The 13,274-nt window shown below is 32.9% G+C and overlaps 1 protein-coding gene across 1 annotated transcript in view; it reads left to right on the top strand.

The window, feature by feature from the left end:
• ADAM2 (ADAM metallopeptidase domain 2) overlaps positions 1–13,274 on the top strand; it is a gene marked incomplete at both ends in the record, with an annotated part of 73,484 nt that extends 60,210 nt beyond the window's left edge. Inside the window, 5 exons of the mRNA XM_082864000.1 lie at positions 2,897–3,080; positions 7,051–7,128; positions 7,353–7,485; positions 11,900–12,059; positions 13,241–13,274. Coding sequence (XP_082720126.1) covers positions 2,897–3,080; positions 7,051–7,128; positions 7,353–7,485; positions 11,900–12,059; positions 13,241–13,274 — 589 coding nt within the window. The remainder of the gene's footprint in view (positions 1–2,896; positions 3,081–7,050; positions 7,129–7,352; positions 7,486–11,899; positions 12,060–13,240) is intronic.

Below are 13,274 nucleotides of genomic sequence, written 5' to 3'. Positions count from 1 at the left end.
ACCAGGGAAGCCCTCTAATATGTAATCTTTTTGTCTGGTTTCTTTTACTTATGTTTTTGAGATTCATCCATTTTGTAGCCTATATCAGTAGTATGTAGCTTCTTATTACTGGGTAATATTATATGGTGTGGATATAAACATTTTAAAATTATGTACCAATTAATGGGCACTTAGAATGTTTCTAGTTTAAGGCCATTAAGAACAATGCTGCTGTGGATGTAAGCTATTATATAGAGAATGGATAAAACAACAAGGTCCTACTGTATAGCACAGAGAACTATATTCAGTATCCTGTGATAAACCATAATAGAAAAGAATATTGAATATATATACGTATAACTGAACCACTTTGCTGTACAGCAGTAATTAACACAACATTGTAAATCAACTATACTTCAATAAAAAAAAATCAAGAACAATGCTGCTGTGAACATTCTTGTGCAGTATTTTGTTTGTTTGCTTTGTAAAGCCATGTATTTGTTTCTCTTGGGATATAACAAGTGTGAAGGTGCAAGTCTTTATGTAGACACATTTTAAAATTTCACCTGGATGCACACTTAGAAGTAGAATTGCTGGGTCACATGGCAGGTATATGTTCAACATTTTAAGAAGCTTCCCAAATATTTTCCAGAGTTACTGTACCATTTTACATTTCCAGCAAATATGTATCAGAGTTCTAGCTTCCCTACATCCTTCTCTACATCACCAACATTTGATATTGTTATGACTTTTTGGTTCCTTGTTTATTTGTGTGTCATTCTAAAAAGGTATCTTACTCTGGCTCTAATTTGCATTTACCTACTGATTTATGAAATTACCACCCTTTCATGTGATTATAAGGCATTTGTATATCTTCTTTGGTAAAATGTCTTGGTAGATCTGTAGCCCACGTTTAAATTGGGTTTTGTTGTCATTATTGAATTGTGAAAATTCTTTTATGTATCAGAATAGAATCTTTATCAGATATATGAATTGTAAATATCTAATTCTATCTTTTCTTAATGACAACTTTTTGAAGATCAAAAGATTTTAATTTTGATGAAGACCAACTTATCCCTTCATTTTTTTACAGATCTTGCTTTTGGTACAATACCTAAGAAATCTTTGCCTCATTGCATAAAAGTGATAAAAGCAGAAATGTTTGTTTTGTTCCTGATTGTAGAGTGATAGCATTCAATCTTTCTACTTTATCCATGATACTACTAGTAGGTTACACATACAGCTCTATCAATTTGAGGAAGTTTCTGTCTGTTCCTAGCTGGAGGAGACAGTTCATCATGGTTCAGTGCTGGATTTTATGAAATGCTTTCTCTGTGTCCTTTGAGAAGCTTCTGTGTTTCCCCCCTTTATTTTATTTTATTATCTTTTAACACCTTTATTGGAGTATAGTTGCTTTACAATGGTGCGTTAGTTTCTGCTTTATAACAAATAGAGACTTGTGAAGTCTCCCTGCACATACATGGAGCCTCACAGCCAGCTAGGGATGTGATGTAAGGAGAGCTGACAGCCAGCCTTTATGGAACCACTCTCTCCAGAATCATGGCTCCAATTTCTAGCTACTCCGTCCCGAATCTCAAATGTGACCTCAGTCTTGGGCTAACAGTGCTGCTGGTTTTACATTCATTCCCTAATACATTTGCTACTTTTACTCAAAATGCTGCTGGGTGAGACTTTTTGCTCTCTGCACCAAATCAAGGATGATCCCTCTGGCACTGAATTTATTGGTTTTAATGGCCAGCCTTGCCCTGGTAAAACGACAGCTGAAAGAGTGTATGGGAGCAGACCCAGGCAAGAGGACCACAGCCTTTCACTATTATTACTGATTTTATGGCAACTTTACATAAATGCTTCTCGATTTGTTGTTTGCTTTTGATCAGTTTCCATAGCCCTGAAATGTTTGTTGTGACAAATTTGCACAGTTTTATACTTATTTGGGGGGAGATAATTTACCTATATCTTCTCTCTCTCCTACCCACCTTGTTAAGATTTAACTACACAATTTATTTTGTGCCTGATGTATCACAAATCCTAGAACTGACTCATGATAAACACTCTCATCTAACTAGGAATAGAATAAAACTTCCTCAATCTGATAAAGCTATATGTGTTTTGTACTTCTACAAGTTACATCTAAGATAAATTTCCTTCAATGGGAAGAACTCAGTTTACATTTTCTTTAGTCTGGGGCGTCTACTGATAAATTTTATTAATTATTGTCTGAAAATGCCATATTTCCCTTTGAAAGATATTTTCTCTACCTACAGAATGCGAAGACACTAGATATTTTGTCTCACCTCTGAGTCTGTCATTCAATAATCTGATCTCCATTATTTCTCTTGGAAAGTCAGTCTTAAGTTGTATTACTGTTCTTTTGTTGTTAATGCTTTTTTATTTTCTGGTTACTTTCATGATTTTGTCTGTGATTTATGCACTATCATTGTGATGTATCTCAGTGGTTCAGCGTTAATATTTATTGCACGTACTGCTTCTTGAGTGTATGCCTCAGTGTCTTGTCAGTTTGGGACCCATGATGTGGAGAGTACATATTATCTTTGAAAAACAGAAAAGGAAATCCAATCATACCAGTAATTTTTTAAATTTTACTAATTTTTTAGAATAGAATAAGCTTGGAATCATGTTTAAGAATCAAAAAAGGAATAAAGAATTGTTACCAAAAAAGTGATAAGGCTAAATAGAAAGTAGTTCATAATTACTAAGATGTTGTTACTATTAACAATGCAGGAAAGGCTCTCATATTTTTTGGTGTTGCACAATTAATTGCATACATCTTTTAGCAGCCCTTAATGCTTTATTTAAATCTGTTTGCTTTAGAAATGACATTCTAATATTTCTCTGTATTGAAAACTAATGATTTTTATTTGTTGGTAAATTATAGGGATGTGCGATGTGGAAAATTACTGTGTACCTATGACAAAGGAATTATAATTAATATTCCAAATGCCACTGTTTTGTATAGCAACATAGATGGAAACATCTGCGTTGGACTGGAATATGCATATGATGATAAAGACAGCGGAAACATGTGGGTAAAAGATGGAACTGTTTGTGGTCTAAATAAGGTATGTAGTCTTTTATTACCAACTAATTTCCTAATTTCAAATTTTAAATGCATATTTGATATTTTTCTCATAACTTAAGTGCACATTTAATTTCAAAAAATAAGAAAGTAGAAAGTTTTGAAAATGAGATATTATCACTATGAATATTTCATTGGCTATTTAGTACTTTTTTCATGGAAGTCATATGTATTAACTGTTTTATTAATTATCTCATGTTACACAGGGAGTATTTTTAATGTCATGAATTATATTTTGATATACTTACTTAAAATAGCAGTTAAAGTAACATATGCCCATTTTAGTGATGAAAATAATAAAGGATTCACAGAGTAAAGGAAAAATCAATCAAAGGCATATAAATCTGAGATATAAGTACTCTCCATTTTCATGAACCTTCCATCAACTCTTTTTATTATTTGAAGTATAATTGATTTACAATATTGTGTTAGTTTCAGGTGTACAGCATAGTGATTCAGTATTTTTGCAGATTATATTCCATTATAGGTTATTACAAGATAATGGGTATAATTCCCTGTGCTATACAGTATATCTTTGTTGCCTATCTATTTTATATATACCACTTTGCATCTGTTAATCCCGTACCCCTAATTTGTCCCTCCCCACTTTGATCTCCCCTTTGGCAACCATAGGTTTGTTTTCTATATCTGTTTCAGTTTTGCATATATATATTCCTTTGCATTCTTTTTAAGTTTCCACATATAAGTGATATCATATAGTATTTGACTTTCTCTTTGACTTATTTCACTAAGCATAATTTTCTTTAAGCCCACCCACATTACTGCAAATAACAGTATTTCATTCTTTTTTATGGCTGAGTAATATTCCATTATATAAATTTATAAATATATATATATACATATATATATATTTAAAAACCACATTTTTAAATGCAATAGTCTGTTGATGGGCACTTGAGTTGCTTCTGAGCCTTGGCTATTGTAAATAGTGCTGCTGTGAACATTGGGGAACATGTATCTTTTTGAATTAGTGTCTTTCTTTTTTCCAGATGTATACCCAGGAGTGGGATTGCTGGGTTGTATGGTAATTCTATTTTTACTTTTTTAAGGAACATCCATAGTGTTTTCCATAGTGGTTGTACCAATTTGCATTGCCAGCAAAAGTGTACAAGGGTTCCCTTTTCTCCACATTCTCCCCAATATTTGTTATTTGTAGACTTTTTAATGAGAGCCATTCAAAGAGGTGTGAGGTGATACCTCATTGTGTTTTTGATTTGCATCTCTCTAATAATTAGCGATGTTGAACATCTTTTCATGAGCCTGTGGGCCATCTTTATATCTTCTATGGAAATATGTCTATTCAGTCTACTGCCCATTGTTTAACTGTTTTGTTTTTGTTTTGATATTGTATTGAATGAGCTGTCTATATATTTTGGATATTAACATCTTGTTAGTTGCATAATTAGCAAATATTTTCTCCGATTCCATAGGTTTCTTTTTGTTTTGTTGATAGTTTCCTTTGCTGTGCAAAAGCTTCTAAGTTTAATTAGATCCCATTTGTTTAGTTTTGATTTTACTTCTTTTGTCTTAGGAGACTGATCCAAGAAAATATTGCTACAATTTATATCAAAATGTATCCTACCTATGTTCTCTTCTAAGAGTCTTATGGTTACAGGCCTTACATTTAGGTCTTTAAACCATTTTGAGTTTATTTTTGTAAATGTTGTGAGGGATTGTTCTAATCTTATTGTTTTACATGTGGCTGTCCAGTTTTCCCAGCACTACTTGTTGGTGATACTGTTTTATCTCCATTGCATATTCTTTCCTCCTTTTTCTCCTGTTTCTTTTTATAGCATGTGATTTTTTGGTTAAAAACTGGACTTTTGAAAAACAGCCATTTCTCCCACTGTTTGCAGTCTGGCTCCGTGCCAGTGTAGTCCTTTTCTAATTTCTTGGGTGTGCTCTGAGCCTTGGGAGTAGCCTGAGGAGAAAGCTTGTGGTCTCTGAGATCTCTGTGAATATGCATCTTTCCTGGGTCTTTTTGTGGCTTTTCTTATTCCCCACATACATGTATGTTTTTTAATGTCTTGTTTTTCCAAATAGTCTCATGCCAGGGTTGCCTTGGAGCCTTAGATGGTCTATTGTATGTTTCCACCCATTCTCTCTGCTCCAAATGTCTACAAGTCTTAGTTTCCCTGCAGTTTTCCTGGGCAGTGTCCATCTGAGATCTGAATTAGGTGGAACAGAGACCAGTCTTCAGGCAGTTCCCAGACAGGTTACAATATTGAAAATAAGGTGTCCTCTACTCCATTCAGTTCAAGGGAGGGAATTGGAAACTCAGCTGCTGTCTCCTCCAGACCAAGACTATGGCATGCCCAAAAAGTAGTGGGACAAGGTTTGAGCAAAATACTACAAAACTTTCTAACATTTTGATTGTGGCTTTTTGTTTGTTTGTTTGGGCATTTGCTTAGCTGCAGTAGACCTCTGACGGCTTCCAGAGCTCCTATGGGTTGCTTTAGCCAGTCCTTCTCCCCCTCCCCCCCTCCTTCCCCTCCTCCTCCTCCTTCATCTTCTTCTTCTAGGATCTCTAAAGGAGAACAAGACTTGGGACTTCCTAGTGCACCATTTTGCTGATGTTGCCCTCCAGATTATTTTTTCAGGATTTGGTAAAACCTGCTTTTAATTCTGTCACTGGTGTACGGTGCATATAATCACTTAAATACTACATCCTTAGCCATTGATGACCATGGGAGGAATGCTGGCTTCAGGTTTTGGTTACTTTTGTGGAATCACATTGTTTCACATTTTCTGTGCCTAAAAATAATTTTTATTTTATCTCAAGTGCATAGTATTATTTGATATTACAAGTAAAAAGAAGTCTCAAAAAATAATATTTCTAAACTTTTGAGCTTTATGCTTAGCTTTCTTATTCCATTACTTGTACCACAACCAAGAAAGTTAGACATACCAGAGACCTTGGTGTCATTGCTCCATCTCTCTTTTCATCCTTTATATACAATCTATCACTAAACTTAGGTGGATCAAACTATTTAACTCTGTCTCAAACACAACCACTGTTTTTCATCAACACTACTACCACTCAATTTCACTCAGTGGTTGTCATTTTTCTGGACTACTGTAATGTTATTCTAGTTTGTCTTTCTATATTTTCTCTTGCCTTTTACATTCTCTTTTTCAAAACCTCCTTTTATCAGCTTTCCATCTTCCAATTAAATCTCTAAACACCGCCAATTGCTTATAGGTTATAGACCAATTTTCTGATTAAGACTATAAGACACAGACAAACCCTCCATAATAACCTCTGTCACATCATGTATAGATTTTTTGTTGTGTGTGTGTTTCTGTATCTTTTACTGCAATATGAGCAACATGAGTTTTGTTGTTGTTGTTCACTGCTGTGTTCTCAGGGCCAGGCACATCGTAAGACTCAAATATTTAGTTAATTAATGTTTGAATGGCTGTTCTTTGTGTAACAACTGAACTTCCCTAAATATTTCTTAACAGTTTCATAATAGATATGATGTAGGGTCATTCTGAATACTTATTCTTTTTCTATAAGTACTTTGTCTTTCATTTCTATGCTTGATTAAGTCATGTTCAACATCAGAGTTCAATAAAAAAGTTTCACTGTCCTCATATATTAGATAAATTCTGTTTTTATTATTTCATAAAACTATTTTATTATAGTATTTATTACACATTTACCTTTACTGTTACTTATTTCATGTCTGTACTTCCTATCCCAGTATAAGCAGGGAAGATGTTTTTATTGTTTTATTTATTTTCAGATAATCAGTCTCATCTAGTGCTGAAAACATAATAGCACTATGAATTAATCACTTATTGTTAGTATATTAATATTTATTATTAAATGAATACCTCTTATGTCAGTATAATAAGGAATCCTTTTAATTAGATGCCAAATACAGATGTTGGTACAGTTAACTTACTTTGGGATATCTCCTTTTTAGGTTTGCAAAAATAAGAAATGTGTAGATTCTTCATTCTTGAATTACGACTGTACTCCAGAAAAATGCCACAATCAAGGTGTAAGTATCAGCACTATAAGACAAGAATAGAAATCATTGAGGCTGATATTTGGAAAGCAAATGCACAGCTAAACACACACACACACACACACACACACACACACACACACAGTCATATTCATAAACCATGTAAGAAAATCAGCCTTATCTGACCTAGCTATTATTTCAAAATTTTAAGTGAACACAAATAATTTTAGCTATTTATGATATTTCTCCTGTTTCAGCTATGTAATAATAAAAGGCACTGTCACTGTAACCCTACGTATTTACCTCCAAATTGCCTAGCTTCACTAGAGTCATGGGAAGGTGGGAGTATTGACAGTGGCAACTTTCCACCCTCAGTACCAGGCCTACCTGGTAAGTATTGATTGATACTGATTTCAATTGAAATTATAATTAAAATAACATTTTAATGTATTAAATTTAATAAAATAAGTATTTTTTCTACCAATTTATATTTAGATTATGTTTGGACATAAAACAATACACCATATATGGCTATTTAATTTATGTTTTCCTTCCAGAGACTAATGTGTTATAACATATTAAATATATGTTATAAATAAGGTATGTCAGTGAAGGCCCAGGCACGAAAATAGAAATTACTTTAGCCTTTCATACAGAAAGAATTCAATACAAGGCATGGGGTAACACATAACGGCAGAGATAAAAGCCAATCAGAGAACAGTGAGGCAACCAGAGATTAGCAACACAGGAATCCACTACCACTTCTTAGGGCTAAAGGCACAATAAATGGAGATGTTATTACTAGAACCAGAATCTAAGCCATCTCGCATGACATGTAACTGTGGTCAGGGCTATATACTAGGGTCTAGAACACAGGTTAGAGGTACTCTCCAGCATGAGGTGAAGGTGTAGAGGATACAGGGACACAATTGCAGATGCTGGAGACAGAGAGGGTTAAATACCATGGCAATTTCTGTCTTCTTGCCCTCCAAATTTTATCCAGTGAATCCCATTAGCCAAATCTAACTAGAAGACCAAAGGTTAAGGAGCTTAGGAAATATAATTTTCGACACATTTTGGTTCAAAGTAGAGATGTATTTTAGAGCAAGCTGGCAGATCCAGTGTTGCTTAGGACTAGATTTCTTTTATATAAAAACCTATGTTTAGGGCTTCCCTGGTGGCACAGTGGTTGAGAGTCCGCCTGCCGATGCAGGGGACACGGGTTCGTGCCCTGGTCCGGGAAGATCCCACATGCTGCAGAGCGGCTGGGCCCGTGAGCCATGGCCGCTGAACCTGCGTGTCTGGAGCCTGTGCTCCGCAACAGGAGAAGCCACAACAGTGAGAGGCCCGCATACCGCAAAAAAAAAAACAAAAACAAAAAACAAAAAAAAAACCCCTATATTTACAGAAAATCAAAGCAAGCAGATTTTGAGCCAGACTTAGTTCGTAACATTTCCACATTCATTCCAGCATTTGAAATATAGTATTTAAGACCATGCAGTAATAGATTAAGTAAAAAACATTATAACATACTTATGTATCACCAAGCTATTTCTATGTTAGTGGGAACGGTCAGCTTATCTTCAAATTAACAGCAATTAACTGCTTCTATCCATGCACATGCATGCTGTTTCCCCAGTGAGAAGAAGACTGTTTCCTAGAATCCAGGTTGGTTTTAGTGACGTGATTGAGCAGTAAAATATACAGAAGTGAGATTCTGAGACTTCCATGGTTTTGCTGCAGATTCTGATTTGGTTCTTTAGAATACTAATGCTTCGAACTCTCATTATGGGAACACTCATTCTGTTGAAAATTATCTGCTGTATATGAGATTTGACTACATTGAGACATAAAAATAAAAATACAACCATGCAACGAAGCCCTCCCCAAATTCATGACACCCAAAATTAAAAGATGAAGTTACCAAATTTAGGGACACTTTCTTGCACAATCTCTCTCTCTCTCTCTCTCTCTCCCTACACACACACACACACACACACACACACACACACACACAATTTGGTACCAGATGGTGCATTTATATTTATATAACAAGAATCTAAAACATGTGCCATTAGCTTTGGAGTTGGGTGGTGCATGGAAGGTAGAACAGGAAACTGTTGATGACTACTGATATATGTTGACATTGTCTCAAGAAGACTGTTGGTGAGCAATTCAAAGACAGCTTAAAAACATGTTATTAGAAGTTGGAGAAATGAGGACATTTATTATGAAGTAGTGAATTGTGTGGCATCCTTGCTGCCTGTGGTAATGTGGAAAGTAGAATTCATGGTTCTGGTCAGCAAGATTTCCAAGTTGGGTGACTTAAGTTACCTATGATAAAATATAAGATGATAGTAATTATTAATAAAGGAACAGTTCAGTTTTCAAGTAAAATGTCTATTTTACTTGAAAAGAGCTAGAATTTATTTGGTTTGAAAATAAAATTAATTTTTAATCCTGAATTCTTCCAGCAAAACATTCTTAAAGTGAGAAATGGCTAACAGCTAAATTTGAGATACTGAGCAATAAAATTTGATCTCAGATAAAAATTGTCAAGCGTATGTAAACCCCTCTGTTAAGACCTCAGGAAAACTTAAAGTGATGCCTCTTAGACACCTTCATCTATCAATATACAAAAAGCCTTCTAAGTATTGTACTGGACTGCCTCTTAAAAACTCTTAAACAGTAAGGCTACTATGAATGTTAAATAGGTTATTTTATAGCAGCCTCACCAGAGTCCAATATAGACAGATTTATGTTAAAAAGATTTGTGGGTGTGGTTTCATTTAATGGGGTGTATTTTTTATTTAATACACAAGAAATCCATACATTTTTAAGGAATTACCTCAGTCAGACTGAAAACGGTCAAGATAATACATATGTTCTTCAAGTCCTAATCAATTATGGGTAAAAGTAGACTGATAAAGCTACTCTAATGTAAAAAGTGTTATAAGGGCTACTCCTTATGGAAAAGGAATTATAAATCATAGGGTATAACCAAGAAATCAGAAGCCCAAACTTCATGATGTGTGCATTTGTGATTTTTGAAAATCACCACCAACAAAAATAACAGCAACAAGAAATACAGATGTATTTGGTTTCACAGGTTAATTCTGGCAAGTTTTTGCAAGGAAGAAATACCATTTTAAAAAGTAGCAGTGAAGTGACTCCTGTCACCTCGCTGTATGAGGAAAACATATCCCTGATGCCAAATCCAGAAAGAAAGTTAACAAAGAAAAACTTACAGAACAATATACTTCATAAACATAAATGTAAGCATTCATTTGAAAGTCAATCAGTGCAATTCACCAAATTAAGAATTTTTTAAGTGTATATCATTTTCTCTTTTGATGCATAAAAGTCATTTGACAAAATTCAACACGTATTTATGAATTTTTTAAAGGCAACAAACTACCAACAGAAGCAAACTTCATCAATATGATAAAAAGCATCAACAAAAAAATTTTAGCCAATATATCTTATGATAAAATACATTGTTTTTTCCAAAATTTGAGAGCAAGGCAATGAAGTCTGCTCTCACCATGTCAATATTTTACCCTAAGTCATAGCCAGTGCAATAAGTAAAGAACAAAAAATCAGGAGCATGAAGATTAGAAAGGATGAAATTAGACTGAACATGATATGATTAATTACATCAAAAATCCTAAGGACTCTACAAAAATACTTCTAGAAGTAATAAAAACCTTTCGAAAGGTCAAAGGAAATGTTTAAAAGTGGATAGTATTGCTATATACTAGCAGCAATAAATGAAAACCAACTTAAAATCAGTACCATCTACAATACTATCAAAATATAAAATATTAGGAATAAGTTTAACAAAAGATGTGCAAGACTGAAACTAAAACAAAAATGCAGATAGATGCTAAACATACAAGTAAATGGAGAAATATGCCATGCTCACCTGTTGGAAAGTTTATTATTGCCAAGATGTCAATTCTCACCAAATTAAATCTATAGATAAAAATAACCAATCATAAAAGCATGCAACATTTTAGGTGTCAACAATTTGATTCTAAAATACACAAAAAAGTGCTTAGAATAGCGAAAGAGCTCTGAAAAAGTACAACAAAGAAGGACAACTTAGTCTATTTGCCTTATATTAAATTTAGAATAATATAGATTTAGTATATAGTTACAGTAATCAAGAAAAGTACAAAGATAGTTCAACGGGAAAGGAAAGTGAGTTCAAAACATTGTATTCTAACAACTGGATATCCACATAAGGCCAAATGAATCTCAAAATTACAACTTACTTCACAATTCATGTGTGATAGACGATAAATCTAAATGTAAAGCTAAAACTATTCTTGAAAGAAACACAGGAAATGTCTACATGACCTTGAGCTAAGCAATTAATTTCTTAGATGAAACATGAAAATAAATACCAATGCAATAAAAGAAAAGAATTTGGACTTCATTGAAATGTTATTACATATGCAATATTTCTTACAAAAAAAAATTGAGTATTGAGGGAAAATTCAGTTCTTCCTGGGATCACACTATAATCTCTTTCGTCTGTATTATGAGACAGATCTGAAAAGAGACTACATGGAATAGAAGGTTCTTAATAAACAAGCAAGGAATATAGGACTATTATGTAAGAGAAGAGTCTAACTTTGAGCACTTATGATGTCAACTTATCCACTTCATATAAAATATGTTAATTATAAAATTATTAAATGTTTAAACATTTTATTCTAATAGTCATATTAAAAATGCAGAAATGGTTTTGCTATATTCCTGGTAATTGCTTTCAAATCACTGGTGTTTTCTCTCCTAGACAGGCGCTATATTGAGAATGTTTACTATTCCACGCCTACGAGATGGCCATTTTTCTTACTAATTCCTTTTTTCATTATTCTCTGTGTACTGATTGCTACACTGGTAAAAGTTTATTTCCAAAATGAAAATTGGAGAACTGAGGACTATACAAGCGATGAGTATATTAATTTCATATTTAAGATTCATTACTTTTGTAATTAGTTGGCCTACATAGTAACTTATCAATAAATAACATTATGGTGATATAACTAGTAATAATTCCGATTATATATTTATCTTTATATGGAAATTTAATATGTAATATATTAATGATCAATATAATGAATAATAAATTTCTTTAATCTTAAAATAACTTGGACTGTGTTAAGGGTAAATTTAAGTAGAAATGATTTCTAGTTAGTGTTTATCTACCTCCTTTTACTATTTGATCTTAATTATTAAATATGCATTAAATATTATTACTTTACTTTTTAATATTTATATATTTCAAAGAATTTTGCATACACTATTTTATTAAAACATAGCATGGAAATTTAGGAGAGTAGTTAAGCTTTAAGGCACTTAAATAAATTGAGAGGCAGGCAGAGTTGGAAAAGGTTAGAAATTAATATATAATAGTAAAACTGAAAAATCTAGATATAGCCATGGCTAATCTACAGAAAAAACTTTTTTAAATTAAATAACCTTATAAATATCTGAAACTATGCTTCAAGAATAAAATAAATATTAAAATTGGTTTATTTCCTTTCATGGAAATCGCTATAAAATAATTTCTGCCTTTGAGTTTTACATCTATGACCTCCATCTTAATTAAAATGAAATGAATTTTATTCAAATATTTAAAGAATTTTATTGAAGTATTTGAAGTTGATAAGATAATACTAATTAAAAGAGAATATATTTCACAGAAATATTTTGAAAAGTTTATGTAAAATTGCTGAAGTAATATGTAACACATAAAATAGTCACATAATTCAGATAATATATAAACATATTAAAGGAATTTTCTTATATTAGATGACTTTATTGTGGAAAAACTGGGCAGAATATGAATGGTAAAAAAAAGTGTAAAACTATTTAGCTAATAATGTCATGGATATAAATATGATCTGAGTTCATTTCCAGATAAACTTATATTACTTTGCTTTTTCCCATATTAGTCTTTCTTACCAGTTAAGAGGTGCTCTCGGTGGTAAGATATTCTTAAGTAGTGACTGCTCCCAGATCTCAGATAGGGATTCAAAACTATTTCAATACTGATAAATGGTACAGAGTTTTGTAGAACCATCTTTGAGGAAAATACAATTTTAAATGATTATTTTTATTTTTAAATACATAGGCAAGTGGAAAGTGAGAGTGAGACCAAAGACTAG

This window comes from Leucopleurus acutus, assembly GCF_964270905.1.
Source record: "Leucopleurus acutus genome assembly, chromosome: 21".
NCBI lineage: Eukaryota > Metazoa > Chordata > Mammalia > Artiodactyla > Delphinidae > Leucopleurus > Leucopleurus acutus.
This window is presented reverse-complemented; position numbering and strand designations above follow the sequence as displayed.